This window comes from Hemibagrus wyckioides, linkage group LG07 (assembly GCF_019097595.1).
Source record: "Hemibagrus wyckioides isolate EC202008001 linkage group LG07, SWU_Hwy_1.0, whole genome shotgun sequence".
NCBI lineage: Eukaryota > Metazoa > Chordata > Actinopteri > Siluriformes > Bagridae > Hemibagrus > Hemibagrus wyckioides.
The window spans coordinates 23684901-23706760 of NC_080716.1; the positions used below are offsets into that span (position 1 = coordinate 23684901).

The 21860-nt window shown below is 35.3% G+C and overlaps 3 protein-coding genes across 8 annotated transcripts; all 3 read left to right on the plus strand.

The window, feature by feature from the left end:
* Positions 1-5639: 5639 nt before the first annotated feature.
* Positions 5640-6980, plus strand: LOC131356185 (interleukin-8-like). The gene is made up of 4 exons (XM_058395086.1): positions 5640-5824; positions 6068-6191; positions 6453-6530; positions 6762-6980. Exons 1-4 carry the CDS (start codon positions 5764-5766, stop codon positions 6778-6780), a joined length of 282 nt encoding a protein of 93 aa, XP_058251069.1. The 5' UTR covers positions 5640-5763; the 3' UTR covers positions 6781-6980.
* Positions 6981-9721: 2741 nt separating this feature from the next.
* On the plus strand, positions 9722-12654 carry cxcl19 (chemokine (C-X-C motif) ligand 19). The gene is made up of 3 exons (XM_058395085.1): positions 9722-10065; positions 10721-10856; positions 11545-12654. Exons 1-3 carry the CDS (start codon positions 10011-10013, stop codon positions 11651-11653), a joined length of 300 nt encoding a protein of 99 aa, XP_058251068.1. The 5' UTR covers positions 9722-10010; the 3' UTR covers positions 11654-12654.
* Positions 12655-14995: 2341 nt separating this feature from the next.
* Positions 14996-21571, plus strand: trmt10b (tRNA methyltransferase 10B). Of its 6 annotated transcripts, none has more exons than XM_058395080.1 (9): positions 14996-15140; positions 15304-15474; positions 16601-16706; positions 16981-17105; positions 17827-17979; positions 18198-18276; positions 18389-18456; positions 18997-19170; positions 20230-21564. In XM_058395080.1, the coding sequence occupies exons 2-9, from the start codon at positions 15322-15324 to the stop codon at positions 20356-20358; spliced, it is 987 nt and encodes a 328-aa protein (XP_058251063.1). In that variant the 5' UTR covers positions 14996-15140; positions 15304-15321; the 3' UTR covers positions 20359-21564. The 6 variants fall into 6 exon arrangements, with proteins under 6 accessions (XP_058251063.1, XP_058251061.1, XP_058251066.1 ...); XM_058395078.1 differs by having other exon boundaries at positions 14998-15140; positions 16978-17105; positions 20230-21559; XM_058395083.1 differs by having other exon boundaries at positions 15001-15140; positions 18997-19120; positions 20230-21554.
* Positions 21572-21860: the final 289 nt, after the last annotated feature.

Sequence of the window (21860 nt, forward strand, 5' to 3'; positions counted from 1 at the left end):
GTCACGTCATAAAGTCACGTCATATGAATGAACACTGAGACTTACTTGTGTACCTCAGGCTTTTCCAACAGACATGAACATGTTATAGTGGAACCAGTTGGCACAAATTTTGACAGTTCTGAACCTCTGCCAATGCTTAAAGAAGAAAGAAAGAAAAAATAAGCTCATCTTGATTGTGTACTTTAGTCTGACACTGTTACAAGGTGGCGTCATTGTTGCAGTGCTGCAGTTCAGGAGTAGCTGAAGAGCCGAAGCTTGATGTGAAATTAAAGACTTAATCCCGTTTCATTTGAATAGTTTATTTACATCCACATTTCTGGGTGTCTAGTTGATCATGTACTTGTACATTGTCTAGTTGATCATGTACTGTACATTGTTTTTATAGTTCTTTGAGGTTCGAGGTTTTGTACTATATATAACTATTTTTTTCTAATTTTCCTGGGATGTTAAGGTGTCTGACAAACATAGAGATAGATAGATATTTTAGATAGATTAAAATTTTATACATTTTATAAATTTTAAATATTTTACCATATTTAGATCAGTATTTACATCACAGTACAGTATACATGTGCAAACAGTATATAATAAATATGAAAAACCTTGTGAGTCTAGAAAAAGTGTTCATAGTTGTAATAGTGCAGTGCGAGAGTGTTATCACGTGTGATAGAGATAAGTCTGTGTGATCACAAGATTGTGCTAGATTGAGGGGGGAAATGGAAATGGACATTACGAGCCAGGTTGATGAGCAGGAAGGAGGATTTGCTGAGTTGAATCTGAACTATTGTTCATTTGAAGTGTTCTTGAAATGAAATTGACCTTATATGTTCAACAGGGTGGTGTCATGACATTATTAGTAACAAAATAGGGGAGTGAGCTGGGAGTTTGCAGCAGCTGCAGTCCAGGTCAGTAAACCATTCTCCACATACTTGTATGATTTTGAAGAGTTTTGGTGAAAATCACACAAGATGTTCAGGCTACTGATAGAGATACATTGGGCCAGGATAGCGCTAAACTCATTCATAAGAAGTACTTTAAATCATGCATGCATCAACAAGTCAGCCAAGACAGCAGGCCAAAAGATCTTGATTGTTTGGCTTTCTTATGAGATTGCAATGACCAGGGAAAGGAGTTTTGACAGTCACACAGCTCAGGCAGGTAGAGCATGTCAGTTGTATGCTTAAGCATAGATCTCCATGACTGTCCATGTCTCCCACATCCAACATTCCGACTACAAGTACTGACTGTTTGCGTGCCATTTAATATATCTCAAATCAAGACGTGCTGTTGTTATGAGATAATCGATTCAGCTGTTCAATGTTATTCAATTCTGGCCTGAATGCACATGTGACCCAATGCTCAATGGTGTAGATTTCTAAATCTACGCCATGCCCTAAATCATTTGGACACTACAGGCTCCTATGGCAGAATCATTTTTATGGAATTTAGCTCTGCCTTAAATTCAATTATGCTATTGTTGCCTTAAAAACGGACAGGAGGTAGTTTGTGTGTGCTGGGATCCTACAAGTCAGCACCCCTATAGACCTTATTAACAACAACAAGTCTTCCTGAAGGGTGATTGATTTTGGTTGAAAGAACACACTTCTTAGGAACCAGCAACTTTAAAGCCCTTAAATTATGAATAAGCACAACAAATCCTATGCAGGAAATTTCCTAAGCCACTGTTTTTGCTGTGAAACTCAATACACTATTTCCTGGCTGAACCATAAATTATGCTCCCATAATCAAGCTTCAAGTTCTATATATATTTATCAGAGCTGGATAGAACCTTTAAAATATTCATGGTTTTGAAACATTTCTTTTTAAGCAGCTTAATGTGTAGAATAAAAGACAGTTTGCTGTCAAAGGTGACACCAAGAAATTTGGTCTCTTTAACGAATGGGGGCATAAACAACTTTGGTTCATTAATGACTGAAGCTTTCTTGTTTTGATGTCAAGACCGAATCATTCAGTTTGATGTGCTGTATTTGTGGTCCATTGTTTTCTCCTTCCATTTATCGTAGCAGATTCAATATTTTACTTGATGAGGTATTTACTGACATGTCGGAGATGAATCTTCTCCAGCTTTCCTTTTTAACTTCGTTTATGGTTTTTCTTGCTTGTGCTCTCCTCATCTTAAGTTTGATAAGGTTTGCTGTTGATGGGTGTCTAAAGAAAAGTCAAACCATGGGATTCGATTAGATGTTTTATTTAGAGATGTTCTTGGAACTGTTGTCTTCGCTACAGTTATGAAAATAAATTCTGTAAAGCTCTACATGGCATCTGGGCATCAGCGTCTGAGAATCCAGCAAATGATACCAGTTTGATTTTTTTATTTGCCATCTTTGTACTTTTACTTCTTCTTCTCTTCCTTTGATGGTTACAATAATTGGGAAATGGTCACTTCCACATAAATCACAGCAATATGCACTTTCCATCATAAGTCTAAAAAAAGTTCAGGCTGACAAATTATGTCAATAGTGGAGTATGTTCCATGTCCTGGATGTAGATAGATATTTGATTCATCATTTAAAAGACATAGGGTATGGTTATCAATAAAATCTTCAATCTTCTTTCCTTTTACATTGTTATGAGTACTACCCTAAAGGCAGTTAAATCTCCCATTAAGATAAAGGGAGATGGGAGCTGAGCAACAAGATGGTCTAGGTCCATAGGTGTTAAATTTAAATCCGGAGGAATGTAAAGAGAACAGATTGTAATGGTTTTCTGCAGTGTCAGTCATACTGCTGTTATCTGTAGATTGCTGTTAAGACTGATATGACTATGAATCATATCATTTCTTATTAAGATGTGGTTGTTCCACCAGAAGCTCGCTTGTTACTGGGGTCAAAAGTATTAAAAGCAATACAATTTTTAAAAGAAAAAATGCTATCTGATGGTAGCTGTGTCTCCTGAAGGCATACAGCAATAGGATTAATGACTGCAGTTGCAACTGTTCTCTATGCACTGATGCAACCGATTTCTGACGTTTCCCTCTACACATTCCAACATGTCCACTGGAATTCGGGCTATTTCCTGCCAAATTACATTCTTCAGCTGAAGCAGGTTTGTGGGGAGAATAAAGAGCATCATCATAAATAATTTTGTGGTTCTTATAATAGAACAGTCACTAAAACAGTCATCATGGTGTGGTAAATGGACTGTATGTAAATGACTGAACTTATCAGAATGCAGTAGTAAAAACAAATTCATAAGAAAATGCTGCAGGATAAGAATGGAGTAGTTGGAGCTGGTAAAAGGGTCCTATACCATGAGACTGCATCCAGCATATGTGCTTCCATATGTCACAGTAACTTTAACCTTTTTTAATCTGACCTGATTGAGCTAGTTTGTTTGTTCTTTGTGCTATCTTTATGGCACAAAGGAACATTATATGGCCTTGGAACATACTTCACTGTGGATATTAATTACTCAGCTAATCTTAAACACTCAGCTTATATTTGTCATTACAAGCAGGGACAAAGTGAGAAGATGGTTCTGCCTCCCTGCTCATCACAGGATCTTAATGACAGTTTCAATGGTGTAAGCAGATGACATGCAGAAACCCAGCATATTTGTGGTTTTATGATTGGCAGGCCAACCCAGAAATACCACATTATATTAATATGATGCTTTTGGCAAGGTTTAATAAACTTTGATTTGACTGTGAGTAATAATAATAATAAGAAGAAGAAGAAGAAGAAGAAGAAGAAGAAGTGCTTTACATATAAAAGATTAGGCAGTTGAAAACAAACTGTAACTGTATGGAACATAAACCTAAAAGCAGATTTAACAAAAGACCCAATCATTAAGAATACACCAAGTTGTACAGGTATGTGTAAATCTGGATATAAAAGTATTTGTTAAGATATAGAGCCTGCTGTTACTAACATCTTTGCTGATAGTGAATTTTGGGATTAATAGTAGGCCGGGCTCATCTATTTGAACTGTTTAATGTGGATTTTACTACTTCAGGATTCCAAAAAGATATGCCAGAGCTAAACAAAACAAAACAAAAATAAACTCTTTTTATAGACCTTTAAAATTAATAATCAGGATTCTTATAAGTGAAATCTGTCTTGTCATACTATCATAAATACCCTTTTATGTAAATACAGTGTAAATACAGACTATATACCATCACTTTAGAACAAGAATAAAATCTTTGCCCTTTTAATATTTTTGAATTATTGAAGGATCTTTTTTGTACCTCATGACAAAAAAAGATATTTTAGATAAACTAAAGTTTTCCTCTGCAATATAATTTCTTCAATTAATTTTTAAAGTGAATTATTAAGATTAGAATCCTGAGCTTAGTTATGTGCTGATTAACAACATTGTGATTTAATCAAAAACATTGCATTGGGAAGATACTGGGAGACTTCTTCTCCTATTTTATATTGAGCTGCCAAAGTTGAAAGCATTATCTTTTGGTTCCACTGAAATGACTAGTGCATTTGGAAACCATTATGTATACATGCTTTTATCCCTCTGTTTCCCACACAAATAAAAACAAAGTTTTAACCAGCATTTTAAATTTCGCGTGCATCCACCCACCTCAAAGCATTTCCAGATTAACTCTGAAGTATGTGTCTAGTATGGGACGTCCAGAGAATTTGGCTATGTCATAACTTGACAAGAAGCCAGAGTTTTCTTCCCTTCCTTCTGATACTTCCAAATACAGACAAGTTGTTTCTGTAGGATTCTCCTAAATTTTTTTATCAGACTGTTGAAGCCATGTTCTTCAAAGAGCTTACAAAGAATGCACAGGATCATTGTTGAAAGGTATCCATCAGGAGAGGGATATAAAAAGAAAGTTTACCCTGAAACACTATGAAAGGCATCAACCAGTTAATAATATGAGGCACCACTATGACATTACTAACAACAATCCATCCCTCCATATTTAGTGAAAGGAGACCAAACTTAAGTTCCCCAGAATACGATAATGCACAATAATCAGTTGTCTAAAAGTTATCTTTAAGGCCCACCCAGTTGTGTAGCTGTATATATATTGAAACTAAAGTGTTTCAAGTATTTCTGTGTTTACACTTCCTTAAAGAAATATGTGACTTGAATTATTTAAGATTCTGCTGCATACCAGCAGTATACATTGTTTTCTTTGATACATATTGTACCTTGTCTGAGGTCTTTCATAACCTCTCCCAGCAATCCTTTAGACAAGCCAGATACATTAGCACTTCAGCACTTTATTTATAACTTGCTGATAAATGCAAAAACTCACAGCCACATATATATGTCTAAACAGAACTTCTCTAGTAGTATGGGCCAACACCCATAGTGTGGCAAATGCCACTTCCTTCTCATTTTGGGACCTTTTGACCTCTTTTCATTTATCAGTAAATTTTCAAAATTCATTCTGGCAGCTGTTTTGTATATGAACTAATCATGCAGTAACATGATTAATAGCAATTGACTTTAATATCTGGTTACTGGTAAAAATTAAACAGTCTATTTAAAGCAAAAAAAAATCTGTCTTTTTTCTGCAGGGAATACAAAGCGCTTCCACAGAGTAGAGTTGCATGACGTACAATTTCCTGTAGAGAATCATTTCACTGGAAGAGCACGGAATTCCTTGCGTAGGATTATGCAATCCTGCACTTTCACTGGAGGTGGAAGAACTTTAAAAAGGTCCAAGGCTCAGTCTCTTCTCTGAGAAATCCTGATGCTCTTGACAAGAGTGGTCTCCTGAATTTATTTATTTATTTTTATTTTATTTTAACTAAAAAAAAAAAAAAAATCATGAACCCCTCAGCTCTAGTCATCACTCTTTTCGCCTGTGCTCTCTTGTCAGTGACAGAAGGTAAGTCCACTTTTCCGTATAGAGATGGCTATGTGGTTATTTTACTCTAAAGTGATAACTTACATATAGGAAGTTACTCATCACTGTCTGCTTATGAGTGCAATATAAATGAGTTTTTCTCAAGGAATTTTAACCATTTCAAAAAACAAGGCTATATACATGTTTAACAAGATAATTGTGCACTTTAGAAATATGCCTCTGACTTTCCATTGATCACATCTTTCTTCCTCTTTTATCCAACAGGACTTTTAATCCCCCAGCCCCGATGCCGGTGCACAGAAACAGTGTCAAAGGAAATCCCTTATCACAGAATTATAAATATTGAGACATTTCCGCCTGGGCCTCACTGCAAAAATACAGAAATAATGTAAGCATTATGTTCTGATTTATTTCTGGTCAGATATAAAACAACAATCCATAGCTGATTCGCAGCAAATTTATACCAAGCAAGTAGTAACATGATTATACTAATCAGTGGCTTTCTCGCTGTCCTGAGAATTTAATTCACTAATTTCCATTCGTTATTGCTAAACCTTATTTGCTTATTAAATATATCTATTTGTAACAGGTCACAATGATGATTTATGCCTAGACTTACTGAGGTTTATACCATGTCTTTTACTTGCAGTGCTACAGTGAATCTCCGGAAAGTAGTAAAGTTGTGCATCAACCCTAAAGCTGAGTGGGTTCAGAATGTACTCAAAAAGTAAGTTTCACATTTACAAGATTTGCTGTCTGATTACTCTCACCTCTACACACAAGGACGTTTCACTATTACTCATTAGTACTTGTAATAGCATGTGGTATTGGTGTAGACTGACAGGACTGTTATTAATCTGGTTTGGTTGTTATAAATGTAGCGTGTCGTTACAATAAACTGTTCTAAATTGTCAATTATTAACTAATATCAATATTAACATCTTTCTTCTCCTTCCAGAAGGAAAATGGCATCATAGAATGCTACTGCAAAGAAGATCACTGAAGGAAAAGAAAAGCAAGAAGTCTCGACATCTCAGTATTTCTTATTTCATCATAGAGTAATTATTTTAGCAGTGCTGGTATTTTTATAAATAGTCTATGTTTTTGTTTTTTCTTATGAAAAGTTATATGAGCATTTCACTAATATTTGTTAATAAAGTTTTGGGAAAAAAAAATTTCATATTGTCTGTGTTTTGTTACAGTTTCACAGTGATTTCTCTTAATATCTGGGACATACATCTGTGTACACAATACAAGAACATCTCTAAATACCATTCAGTGGTAAACAAATGAATTAAGCTATCTAATATATCTTAAAACTTACTCTACACTTTGCACACATTTACAAAATGTGAATAGCAGTCTAAAGCTCAATTTACACCAAAAAAAATGTATTTAATATGCTCTTAGTGAAGAATCACATGGACACCTAACACCTAATGAACAAAAAATTCCAAAACCACGGACATTAATACAGAGCTGGTCCCCTTGTGCTGTTATAACATCCTTCACTTTTCTGTGAAAGCTAGGCATGTAGATTTAGGAGTGTGGCTGTGGCATTTCTGCTCAATCAGCTACAAGAGCCTCAGTGTGATCAAGCACAGATGTTGGACAATTAGGCTTGACTCAGTAGCATTGGTGCAGTTCATGTGGGGTTCAGTGAGGTTGAGATCATGGCTCTGTGCAGGTCAACTGAGGTCTTCCACAACAGCATCAGCAAACCATGTTGTTGTGAAACTTACATGCTGGAACCGGCATGATCCCCTTAGTTCTAATCATGATAAGTCATAAAGATACAGCATACAGCACTTTTTTTGGCAACAGTTCTGGGAGCACATATGGGTGAGATGATCAGGAGTCCACATACTTTTGATCATAAAGTATACATTCAAGGACCTTCAACCATGAATAGTGAATGAACTACATTATATATGGAATCATAAACTAGCACCCGATTCCATGGCTAATGGCATATGATCTTTATCTGTATTGGTTAAACTAACAGACCCATGCAGCGTGATCTGGGTAACCTAATATTATTGCCTCTATCTATCTATCTATCTATCTATCTATCTATCTATCTATCTATCTATCTATCTATCTATAAAAGCAACAAGCTCTTAATGAATGACTCACATGACTCACCACTTTTAGAGAAGGGAGACTAATAAGGATTCTTGAAAATATTAACAACACATGATCAACAAGCACATATGGCTGTGATGGTCATGTGATGGTCATATCATAGCAAGGTAGAAGACTCAAGTTTTACGACACGTCACATCTGTCAGGATCAGTTGTGGGCACATTTATGACTATCATGACTATCACACTGTGGATTTCATTTCTTGGGAAAAACAAACAAACAAAAAAGAAAAAAAAAAAACAGACCTCCAAATAAAAGTTGAATATTCCCATCAGCAGTGTCTGAGTAAACACTTGGAACATTTGGAATATTCCTTGGAACATGAGATATTTGGTCTCAAATGTCGTAACTGATTTGACTGATATCATCACAGCGCAGTCTAAACTTGATAGATAACGGCCCTACCAAGTCTACCTTCTTTCACTTTTTCGAAGAGGACAGTGAAGACTATTTAGTGTACCTCATGGGTACTGCTTATTAAATTACTTATTACATTTTAAATTAAGTTTTAAAATAAAAAAAATAATCCATAGTATTCCCAGTATGAGAATAATTCTTATTATTGGATATTATAGGATATCTTATTAACCCTTTAATGTCTGCAACAAGAAAAAAGCAATGGAAAAATTTTTCTTTGCATTTTTTATTTACTTGGGTCAATAATAACAACAAAATATAACTGTTTTTTAACAGAACGAATAATTATTTAAATATAGGCCTCTACCAAACGATTGCCCAATCGGACTGGTAAGAACCGGGCTGGGAACCAACCCAGCCACCGAGGGGTTAACCCTCAGCGGTGGTGGTCCCAAGCCCGGATTAAATTGGAAGGTTACATTAGGAAGGGCATCTGGCTAAAATCTGTAGCAAAATCAAAATATGCTGGGTGAATGATTCAATGTGGCAACCCCACACAGGAATTATCCAAACGACAACAACATTGGATACCTTAATATAGAATCAAATCAAATGATTTAGAGGTTACTATCTAAATAAATTACTTAATTTGACATTATTTGTTCCCATCAGTGCACCAACCCCCAGTTTACCATCAAAAGTATCCAAATTCCTGTTCATTATAAATAATTATGGAGCCCAAAAAAACGAAGAGAAAAAAGAGAGAGAGTATCAGACAGGGTATTGCTCCCATTATTAGATAAATAGTTAGAAAGTATATGTCCTAACAGGCTTTGCTGTTTTTGACTCACGGCCATAGCACTCTGAACTAGACAGTAGAGCCAAATTAACAACAGTTGCAAAATTCCCATTATTTCTGTCCCTATGATTTTTTTCTGCATTTCTATTATGGTGAGCCAACCCCCAGTTTACAACCAAAAGTACCCAAATTCCTGTTTATTTTTAAATATAAACATGGAGCCCAAAAACAAAGAGAAAAAAAGAGAGAAAAAATTAGACAGGGTGTTGCTCCCATGATTAGATAAATAGTTAGTAAGTATATGACCTTACAAGCTTTGCTGTTTTTGACTCATGGCCATAGTTCCCCGAGTCAAAATTGCAACAGATGCAAAATTTCCATTATTTATGTCCCTATGATTATTTTCTGCGGTTCAATTATGGTGAGAGGTTTTTATGCAGATGTATACAGTTCTGCTGGCCATAACCAGTACCGCTGGCTACCAGGTTACTGACTATGAAATATTAAAAGTGTGAGAGTATTAACATGCAAATAATTCATTTGCAGTGACAGTTAGTAGGGTTCAAATGTAGTTCTTGTACAGGGGGATATTGTGACACATTTCCACCACTGATCATGAGTGTTGTATGTGTGGCAGAAATGCTGTGGGACTTTTTGCACGCAGAGACACACAGCACGGGATGTACAGGCATGAGGCCTGCAGCTGATGAACATGTGAATGTCTAAAGTGAAACCACAGACCTGTTTACACGCGAGCTACACGCACATGCAAAGGGAAGTATACCAAAATCACCGCTGTAATAATCACATGATTGCTGTTAATATAAGATTTAACTCAGTGTATTGAGGAACAGACATTTTTTGATTAAAGTGTTTTTGAACTGAAGCCAACTCTAGACTTCACCATGAGATTCTTTCTCCTTTTGACTTTGATGGCAGCCAGCCTTTTCCTCACTAGTGGTAAGTAAGTGGCATTTCTTTTTTTTTTTAGCACATAGACAATAATGGTATAGCCTGAACACTAGACTAATGGTGCAATAATGGTGCAATAATGTTATTATGATTTTAAAAAATTATTCTTTTTACCCACTATCTTTCTGATTTAACAGAATACACCCCAACCCACTTAAAATAATTATTCAAAACTACAATTATGAATTAAATACATGACTATGAGTTTATTCATTCTACACATTTATTTCGATGTCTCTTAAAAATGTATAAGCATTGTCTTTGGAATGCGAGGAAACAGGATGTCCTCTGAACTAACTCTGAATTCTGACTCAACACAACTGTTACTCAATATTATGCTCACATCTGCTTTTTTGTTCAACTCAACATTAAAAAAACATTTCCCAATCACTGTGACATTTTGAAACCGTGCCTGAATCCAGTAAGTTTTATATAAACACCACTGTCTTTTACACCTACGCTAATAACGCCTTTGTAATAAGTTTCATTGCTGGAAACATCACATTTCATATTTCAGGAAGTCTCACTGATTGACTCATATGTCAGCAAATATAGTGTTTACTTCAGCTCTTCTGCTTTCATAGTACTTCACTAAACATGGATTGCCTTTAGTAAATTGTTTTAAATATTTGTATTTCTGCAGCTATACAACCACTTGGAAAAGGCTACAACAGCCACTGCATGTGCACGAAGCTGGAGTCCAGGGTGATTCCACAGAATAACCTGCGCAGTGTGGAAATCTTTCCTAGAGGCTCCCACTGCAAGAATACCGAGGTTATGTAAGTGTAGAGAATGCAAATTTACAGTCAAAATTTTGAGATGCAAGAAAAGTGCTAGGCCAAGACAATTTTGTAGTGTTCATGATTAACTTTTGTTTTCTTATATTTTTATTAAGATCACCATCTGAGGTAAAGAAAATGACTAAATTAAGGCACATTTTCTCCCAGAATGTCACTCTGGGTGAAACCGTACAGAGTTTTGTACAAACTTGCAACAAAGGGTTCCAAGTATAACAAATTTCAGAAGCTACGAACCCTTAATCATACAGCAAGACCTTAAAAAGCCTGTGGAGGACCCATTTTCAATCATATTTTCTGGTCCTGCACTTTTAGCAAAGTAATACTACAACAAGTAATACTGTCTTACTGAACAAGTTCAGAAGTTCATACTTAACATAAATAATTGATCCAGAACTGATACTTTCTTGTTGTTGAGATTGATGTTAACGTACAGAGCTCATATGCGAAATGTGTACCAAATTGAAAGGCTGAAACACCCTCTTCTTTGTTATATTTTTTTCTGCATTTTTCCATCTTACTCTCAGCTCTCCTGCAATTTCTTGGCGGTCCACTACGGGGCTGTGCCCCACAGTTTCAGTGACTTTGCATTAGAGTAGCAGTCATTTTAAATCTCATATAAAAACAATATTGTGTTAATGTTAACCTCTACATTTTTTTTCCTTCTTAGTGCTGGCTTGATGAGTGGTGAAAGAATTTGCCTGAATCCTCAAACTATGTGGGTTAAGAAACTTATCCGCTTCATTGAGAAGAAAGAGAGCATGAAAAAGAGAGAATAAAGGACATCAAAAAAAAATGAAGAAGCTCATCAAGAGGGGAGATCATATCTATCTCTCTATATAAAAATGATATATGTACATAATTAATTCATGCACATATTCAGATCAATCTCTGAGAATCTACAGTCTCTGATCTGTTACTACTAGGCTATGATTTCGTCAACTTAACTAAATGTGGTATTTGAAATTTGCCGTTTTATAAAATGTTATCTTTAAAAAAGTCATTGTCTATTCCTTGCAAAGCACTTACGAGGCAAGGAACATGTGAGAAATTGATTAATGAGATAATGGAGTGGTGGTACATTTAAAAAAAAAAAAAAGTATATTCATGTCATGCTGCTCATCAAATAGTGAACTCATAATTAGTATGCGTTCCTGTAATACCTTCACACCACCACACCACACATCTACCTCCAGACAAATCACTTAGGTTAGTTTTAAACTGATCTGACGAACAACTGATTGTTGATTGATACAGCTGATTAATCTATTCATTATGTACAGAGCATAGTCAAATATGGAAAAAATATTCCAGTCTGTATCCTTTACTAATCAGTGACCTGCTGTAAGAAAGTTCTTAACTAAAATGTGAATTGTCAAATGACTTTATTGTCAGTATTCAGTTGTTCTCTTTTGAATCCTCATTTCACATTATCTTTGTAAAATTGTGCATAACAATAAATACAATCAAATCAGAAATGTGGCTGCTTATTGGTTACATGGAAAGCAAAAATAATAAGAACCATTAATATGGTTGCATGATCACCTAAACAGTGCTCTGTCTACCCTGGGTAGGACAAGTGGTTCAGATCTTGAACTCAGTCTTAACCACTGAGGTACCACTGCCCAAACAACTCACCTCATTGTGAGCAGGGTTTGGAACTGCACAAGGAGATACTACTGGATATTATGATTGAGAATTAAGGATCTTGTTCTAGAGACCCAAAATTAGCTCTGGGCTATTAGGACGTGATTTTGTGCACCAGCACAGAACCTTAACTTCTGAACTATCAACCACCATCCTGATATGCTAAAGAAATGATAAAAATGCTCAGATAAGGTACATATGAAAAAGGAAAACTGGAAAAGTCCTGGCAATGCATAAAGACAAAACAGGATGAGTTTACGCAATGCTGCGCATAAAAAGTGGGAAATGGATTTTGCTTCTTAGGAACCGTTCAGGTCAACAGTTTGCAGTGAGGAATGACTACTCTATTACACTTGTTATTTCATTGTAACAGATATTGGACAGGAAGCTGCGCAAGATTTATAACTCTTGACATTGAAACTCACAGGCGTGCCTTCAAATAAAAAATGTTGGCACTGATTATTTTTGCTTTCATCAGTTGCTGTTATCTTTTTATGTTGTTGCTTTCAGATCACTGAAATAATAATAATAATTTAAAAAAAAAAAACGGTTAAAGGAGAAAAGACCGAAAGAAAAACATTTGGTCCTCTGTTCTTTGTGTGGTTCTTTCACTGAGTTCTAAAAAACTGTTTATTTATAAGGAATATAAATATACAATAATATAATATAAATATATAAATATATAACTAACTAACTAACTAACTAACTAACTAACTAACTAACTAACTAACTAAATAAATAAATAAAAAATAATGAGTGAAGTCATATCAAATAGTCAAGGCATTTCCGTACACATAAGTTGTTATTTATGTGCATACTTGCTGTATTTAAAGGCCTTAGTTGCTCTGGGAAGAAAGAATCATGTCACACTATGTTGCCAAAAGTTTTGGGACACTCCTCCAAATCATTAAATTCAGGTGTTGTTTTTCAGGGGTTGGGCTCAGCCCTTTAGTTCCAGGTGAAAGGAATTCTTAATGCTTCAGCATACCAAGACATTTTGGACAATTTCATGCCCCCAACTTTTGGGAACAGTTTGGGGATGACCCCTTCCTGTTCCAACATGACTGTACACCAGTGCACAAAGCAAGGTCCATAAAGATATGTCTGAGTTTGGTGTGGAGGAACTGACCTCACAGAGTCCTGACCTCAACCTGATAGAACACCTTTGGGATGAATTAAAGAGGAGACTGTGAGCTAGGACAAAACCAGGACGTCTGTCTTTACATGTACATGAATGTAATATGGAGTTAGCCCGTCCTTTGCAGCTATCCTCAACTCTTCTGGGAAGGCTTTCCACAATGTTTAGGAGTGTGTTTATGGGAATTTTTGACCATTCCTCTAGAAGTGCATTTGTGAGGTCAGGCACTGATGTTGAACAAAAAGTTCTGTTTTTGACCATTCTCCACTTTAATTTATCCCAAAGATGTGCTGTCAGGTTGCTCTGTGAAGTTCCTCCACACCAAATTCACTCATCCATGTCTTTATGGACCTTGTTTTGTGCACTGGTGTGCAGTCATGTTGGAACAGGAAGGGGTCATCCCCAAACTGTTCTCACAAAATTGGGAGCATGAAATTGTCCAAAATATCTTGGTATGAAGCTGAAGCATTAAGAGTTCCTTTCACTGGAACTAAGGGGCCGAGCCCAACCCCTGAGGTGTCCCAAAACTTTTGGCTATATAGTGTAAGTTGTCATTTGTACTCAGTGTATTTAAAGGCCTTAAGGGGCATCACTATGGGAAGAATGTCAGCTCTTCTGAATAATGATACCTGTTTCCACATAGGCTCCAGATAAGAAAGAAAGAAAGAAAGAAAGAAAGAAAGAAAGAAAGAAAGAAAGAAAGAAAGAAAGAAAGAAAGATAGATAAAGTAGCACTGAGTTGAAATGAACTTTGTGGTCCATCTTTAAAACTTTTGTTCATTAAAAATGACTTATAGGATATATTTCCCTGTTCTTTAGCAGGGTAAATAGATTGCAATAACAATGCAATTATTAATAATACCAATAAATGACAAAAATCAATCCACAAAGTCTTATTAAAAGGTAGAAAACTGGGGATTCTTTTCGAGTTGAAAATCTTTTTTCGAATCTTTTTTCGAGTTGGCAGCGTGTCAGGAAGAAAACATGGTGAAATCAGTAGAGGCAGCATTTGGAGTTTACGGTAAAAAAAAATTGTTGAAATTGATTGTTTACTTGTCTTTCTAACTGAGTTCAGTTATTTTCATCTGTTGTATGTTTGATAGCTTAGCCAGTTATTAAAATACGGGAACTTTGGTTAACATTTAAGCCACTATAGCTTGATTACGGTATAACGTAATGATAAAGTTTACATTTAAAAAAATCAAAACACACCTGATGCACCTTCTTTGTTCTTCATGTTCTTTTAGCTCTTCAAGTAGCCTCTATTATTATTAATATTATTATTATTAATAATAATAATAATAATAATTAAGCGAAAGTACGCCCCAATGAATACGGACTTTCCATGCGGAAAGCAGTCAGTTTATAATGCCACACCGTTACGTCATCAACGCGCGACAAAGCTAGATGACACAGAGTGGACTCACGTGCGTGAAGAGAAGAATACGCAGCTTGTTATTTGAGCTGAGTTGTGTTCATTGGTAATTTTGATGTTTTTTTAAAGACTTTTTTCAGTTGTTTTTATAGTGTTTATACTTATTAAGCTGTTGGGTTGATAGTTGTATGTAGTTTACTGATCTGTATGGAACGAGAGAGAGAGAGATGACAGTTTCGAATAACTTTCTGTGATTCTGTTTTTCTAAGAAAAGATGCACATTGGAAATGTATGAAAATGTGGAAATAGATGAGAAACAGAAGTCGAGCTTTGAAGAGCGGCACCTAAATGATGAGTCTGTGTCTGGCGTGATGGAGTTTCTCAGCATTGATGTGGATCAGAGCTCTGGTGCATCAAACAGAGAGGAGACATTATGCTCTGTAAGCTGAAATCCCTCACTCATCAAGGTTTTTTTTTTTTTAATTGCTCTTTTAATTCATGTTTAGAATACTTCTTCAGTGTGTAGGTGCAGGGTTACAGCCCTGGAAAAAAATAATAAGAGACCACTGCAAAATTGATCAGTATTTTATGTTTTTTTCTTACAGGTGCATGTATTGGTGAGATTAGCAGTTTTGTTTCATTTTTTGTGAACTGCTGACAATATTTCTCCTAAATTCAAAATATAACTTGTTATTTACAGTGTATATTTAAAGGAAATGACAACACATCATGATCATGCAGTATTTGCAGAGCTTTAATAACTCAAATAAAACAAATTGCAAATAATTTGTAAACTAATTGTGTTGATGCTTTGGCTAAATAACATTAAGAAATCAGTATTTGGTGAAATAACACCGATTTGCATGTGTTTTGGCTTTATGATCTCCACCAGTCTTTCACATTGTTGTTGGGGAACTTTATACCACTCTTTCTGCAAAAAAGCAAACAGCTCAGCTTTGCTTGATGGCTTGTGACCATCCATCTTCCTCTTGAAGACATTCCAGAGGTTTTCAATAGGGTTCAAATCTGGAGATTGGGCAGTGGTCTATTTTTTTTTTTTCTTCAGAGCTGTATATCCACCCACTTTTCAGACAGCTGTTTGTCATTGGGTATGTGGATGGGTAGGTGGTAGTCCAAGTGGCCATACATAAAGACATAAGCTCCAGTGACATGTCTATTATTATTATTATTTTTATTTTTTTCAGATCACATTTATTTGCTTGTCACATCTATTATCATGCATTATAGATATAATTTGTGCAGCATCAAGACGTTATTTCTGGTTTTGCTTTCTGTCCTAAACCATGATTACATTCACATACGGAGCTGTTGCTGCAATAATAGTGAAATTGCAGTTAGACAATATGGTACCAGTTTCTTCTGTCATTCACAGACTGTGGAAAAACTATGATTGTCCTGTTTAAAAAAAAGCACACATTGTCATGTTGTAATGAGTGAATAACCAAGATTATTACTTAGTTTAAAATGCTCAGATGTGTTAAATGTTCATGCCTGATTTGAAGCTGTGTATGAGTTCTTTGCGTCTTTTGTATGTTGATTCCACAGAAAAATGTGATGCGAAAGCAGCGGAACTGGGAGAAAAGACTGGAGGCGAAAAAGAGCAAGAGGAAAGAGGAAAAACAGAGAAGAAAACAGAACCAGCAAGATAAAGGTGGCTTTCCTAATGAATAGCTGAGCATCATTAATTAATTAGCTTCAATTAATATTGATTTAATAGATGTACTATTCCTTCACTGAAATAGTTTTGTAGGGTGTTGATATGTAATGTTTAGTTAATGGGAAAAATTTGCTTACTACATACAGACAATGTGTCTCTTTTGCTTCACATTTTCTTTTCATTCCTATACTGCAATACTGTGATGTAATTTCTTCTCACAAATGCCGAATATATTTTTTATGATATTTTTGCTCTGGTTTTCTAGAAGATGTTGTGCCTCACCTCAGTAAACGTGTGATCAAGGCTATCACAAGAGAGCGTCTGGAGGAGGCAAGAGCCACTGGACCAAGACTGTGCGTGGATCTCAGCATGAGTGACTGCATGTCACACAAAGTGAGAGACTATGTGTTAAGTCTGAATAAATGCTACGTAACAGGAAATATATAAGCGTATACTAACATCAGTTGTTATTGTTAGCGATTTCTTAAATACTGTTTGGACAGGATAAGATTTTCGGACTCATGCCTGTTAGGTAACATTACCAGAGGATTTTGCTTGTAATTATGATTCATTTTCATAGGAAAAGCAGGCTTGTTTAAATCACAGTGATAGAGTGTCTTCTCCATATACACATGGCCATCAGTCCAGAGGTTTCGCCTCAGATCTTTAACGTAAATGGATTGTTTTCTTGTTGCATTATAAATTCGTCTTGTAGAGCTTGTTAAAGTTGATCAGTACTAGAGAACATACCCATAACCCGGATGGAGGCTAGATCTGTGCGAGAAACACTCAGATGCATTGCTTATTTGACAAGTCCTATTAAAGGACATCTATATTTTATTATGTTTCATTTTAAACTCAGACAATAGTAAATAATTGAATATTTACTAACATGGTAGTTTAAATAGATGTATGTGTGTGTGTGTATATATATATATATATATATATATATATATATATATATATATATATATATATATATATATATATATATATATATATATATATATATATATTTAGGGTTATTTATGTGAGTGAATTATATAGAAGATAAAATTGGATGTAATCATTACAGACACTTTTTATTGAAGTCTTCTTTTTTTTTTGCTCCTAGGAAATCAGTCGTCTCTCCAGTCAAATCAGACGTCTCTATGGGTCCAATAAGAAAGCCACACATCCGTTTCACCTCTACCTCACAGACATGAAAGAAGACAGTCTGCTTTATAAAGAGTGCATCAGAATGAATGAAGGCTTCTTGAACTACTTGGTCAGTACTGAATTGACGGCTTTAGAAGAAGAGCTGGACAGAATACAGGATATATAGATTGTTAATCATGATGCTGGCCATTGCATTACTGATAACAGTTTCTAACAAGCCACAGATTATGTATATGTATTATTTATGTGGGTGATGTATTAATTTGTGACAGTTGCCTGATAGCTGAAATCATAAAGTTTGACTAATTGACGCTTTGCATCGAGCAGATTGATGTCACTGAGGAGAGTTGGATAGATCTGTTTCCTTCTGAGGACATCATTTATTTAACTCCAGACGCGAGTGAAGGTTTGTGATATTTCTTAGGAATTTCAGTTCATTTCATTAAATTACTGATTTGCTGCCGATATCTTTGCCTGACACAACAAACATGAAAGCAGTTATATGACATTTGTTTCAGCTTTAGAGGAAGTAAATGGAGACAAGGTCTATATTCTTGGAGGCCTTGTGGATGAGAGCATTCAAAAGGTCTGTGCCATGTTGGTATTCAGTACTCACACTTTATTTAGTAATGTCAGCTCTGATTTATTCAAACCGTTAAGGCATATCTAATCAATTGCTTTGAGCTGAATCACAGTGTAAACGTACAGCTCAGAGGAAGGTGTATCTGTTTCATATGTGATGATTTATAAAGCTAGAGACATAACAGATGAAAGAACTTTGCGAGGTTTTTCACCTAGATCCTCAGCTGCTACTTTTATGGTAGATATCTTGCCTAAGGGCTACACTGATCTTCATGAATCATGTTTTAATCACTGTTAATCATCATATTGCCATCAGTTGTCTTTTGTAATCATCCATCTTGAAGACCTTAGTCACACAAGAGCAGACAGTTGGGGAGGGTTTTACTGGGAAAACCTGTAGATGTGTGCAGATTAACTTTTTTCAAACAGTGACACACGATGGTACATTTACAGGGCATTTCAGTATTATTCTTTCTACAGAATTCTTACTCTTTCACTGTAATATGTTTTGGTTTTGGTTACTGAGTGTTGGATGTCTTAACAGAAACGGACCTACACTAGAGCAAAAGAGCTCGGGGTGCAGATGGCAAGGTTGCCTATTGATGAGTACATGGTGAAAAGACCAAACCCCAAGAATTTTCACTCAAAAATCCTAGCTATCAACCAAGGTGGGCTCACTTCTCTCTCTCTCTCTCCTGATGCTGCCAAACTCAATAAGGCGAGTTTTTTCTCGTTATGACATCAAGTCGAGACTTATCTTGCTACGAATCAGATGGGTGCATTTTATTTGTTTAAAAAGACGCATTAGGCCATAACTAAAAACAAAAATTAAAAATAGACTCTCTTAACTTTTGTGTTGCTTTGTAGTCCTGTGAACAAGTTAATAAGGTGGGGTTAATGTGTTTCTGTTTATCTGAGAGTTTTATGTAAATATAGATTTTACAGACTCACGGGTTATATATGTTTCATTGCAACAATTAATTCTCAGCAGATTGCATACACGTTGCACACTATTTAAAATGTTTGTGCACCTCTGGTTATACACTACATTACATGGAGGCTCACAATAGCCTTGCTAACAGCTTATTAACACCCTTATTCAACATCTTTTATCTTCTACAGTACGTAAAAGAAAAAAACCTGTAAAAATTAATCTTGCTTTGAAATGTGAAATCATTGAAGTGTCTATGTAGTATGATAAGTATCAATGATGAGTGATTGTCATTGACCTATATGACACTTGTTTCAGCAGCCTGGAACATGTTTACTTATTAAATCATTATCCTTACAATGAAAACACTCCTGGTGTAAGCGGTGTGTTGGAACACTCAATCTGAACTGGAACAGCTGTGAGAACTGAAGCCAGGCGTACGATGTCATTCCTTATGATTGTCGTTTGTTTACATTTCTCATATTTTTGCACATTGTACTGAATAACATGATATACAGAATACACAAAATAGCACCGACTAGTATACATTCTGTATATCTGTCCTGTAGTGTTTTGTATTGTCTGTTTGCACTGTCCTTTTTGTCTTGCAGTGTTTGCACTAGGTTGCACACCATGCACTTTATGTGGCTAGGACAACTTACTTTTAGTCCTTAGCACTGTGGTGTTTTATGTGACACCAGGGTCCTGGAGAAACGTTGTTTCTATATAGCATCAGCTGTATATGGTGGAAATGACAATTAAAGCTTCTTGGCTTGACTTGACTTGTCAAAGTATTTGCTATGCTGATGAATGTCTTTATATGAAAGAAATCTGTTGTTTTTACAGTATTTGAAATCCTGCTGTCTTATTGTGACACTGGAAGCTGGAGCAAAGCCCTCAGCGCTGGAGTTCCCACAGGAAAAGGATATGCTGTGTCTTCAGAAACGGAGGCAGATTTATCATAATGACCAATGAATGATCTGTACACCAGCACACCACCCTCAGGATGATGGTTCAGACAGAAATCTCACAGGCCTTCGAGAGAGAACTGGAAAATGATTCTGCACCAATCTGGCTGTTTTAATGTGAATTCAAAACATTAAATAACGCTCAGAACTGACCAAGTGTTACAGCACTGACCAGATTAAGATATTAACACTGCTGTTCTGTGAACACTACTGTTGGCACTAAGCATGTATTCATTCAGTTTTTATATTCCTGTCTTTTAAGTTATTGTAGCTGATAGAATTAACTTGGCCAATTACTCAATTAAGATCCTGTTAGTTCACAATTAAAACTACTCTCCAGGATGGAATCTATTTTTTAATGATTATTTAAGTTTTAGGATTTATTTTGTAACTGTTTATAATTATTTCATGGTAAATATATTTTCCATATCAGTATGTTGATTTTTTTTTCTCGCACTGAGGAATAGCTTCTTCCCTACAGCTGTTTCCACACTGAACAGCTGATCACATTGCAGTATCTGTGTATTTACTTACTTTTTAACACACTGTGTCCACTACGCATCTTTGCAAAACTGTATATTTCATCCCTACTCTGTATATCCATATATATTTTTAATCGAGCATACATTAGAATATGTATATACTGTTAACATATGTGCTCAAGATAGATAGATAGATAGATAGATAGATAGATAGATAGATAGATAGATAGATAGACATCTTTACTACTGTACAATGTTCAGAAAATATAGACCATATATATCTTATTTATAATAACTACATCGAAATCTTCCACTTCCTCTGTATATATCACCCCTATAGCTGTATATCTTTAGTAATTTATTGTAAGTATACCACTGTGCACTACTGCGTTTCTTTTCTGGGTGTTCTTTACACAATGGCAAAAAAAGGTTCAATCTGATCTAATGATCTGATTCTGAGTCAAATAAAAATTATTCAGTCTTCAGACACGATAATCATGATAATAAACATGGAAGAGATAAAGAGAGACAGACCAGTTTCCCAAGACCAGAGGATCTGTGGATATAGGTCAGCATCTACTCTCTGTTATCTGCTTAATTATCTAGCTTACAATTAAGGTAAACAGGTTGCACACCAGACATGTATTTTCTGCAGTCATCATATGTATAATGCAGACTTTTCACAGACATCTCAGATCTGTTAATTTGTCGTTAAATTTATACTTCCTATAGTTCATAAATAACTAGTTAATGGTAGTGATCTAAAATAAACTCAATCTACCTTTTTGTTTTTAGAGTATGTCCAGTGTTTGTGAATTCTTCAGCACTCGTTTATCATAATTAACAAATAACTTGAAGATGACTGAATAATGAAAATGAACCTGCAATATTTTCTTCGTACTTGATTTTCTGAAGTATTGGTGCAGTGAAAAGTGTTTTATTTTTCAATTGAGGAAAATTTATATTGAGGAACCTATATTATTATTATTATTATTATTATTATTATTATTATTATTATTATTATTAT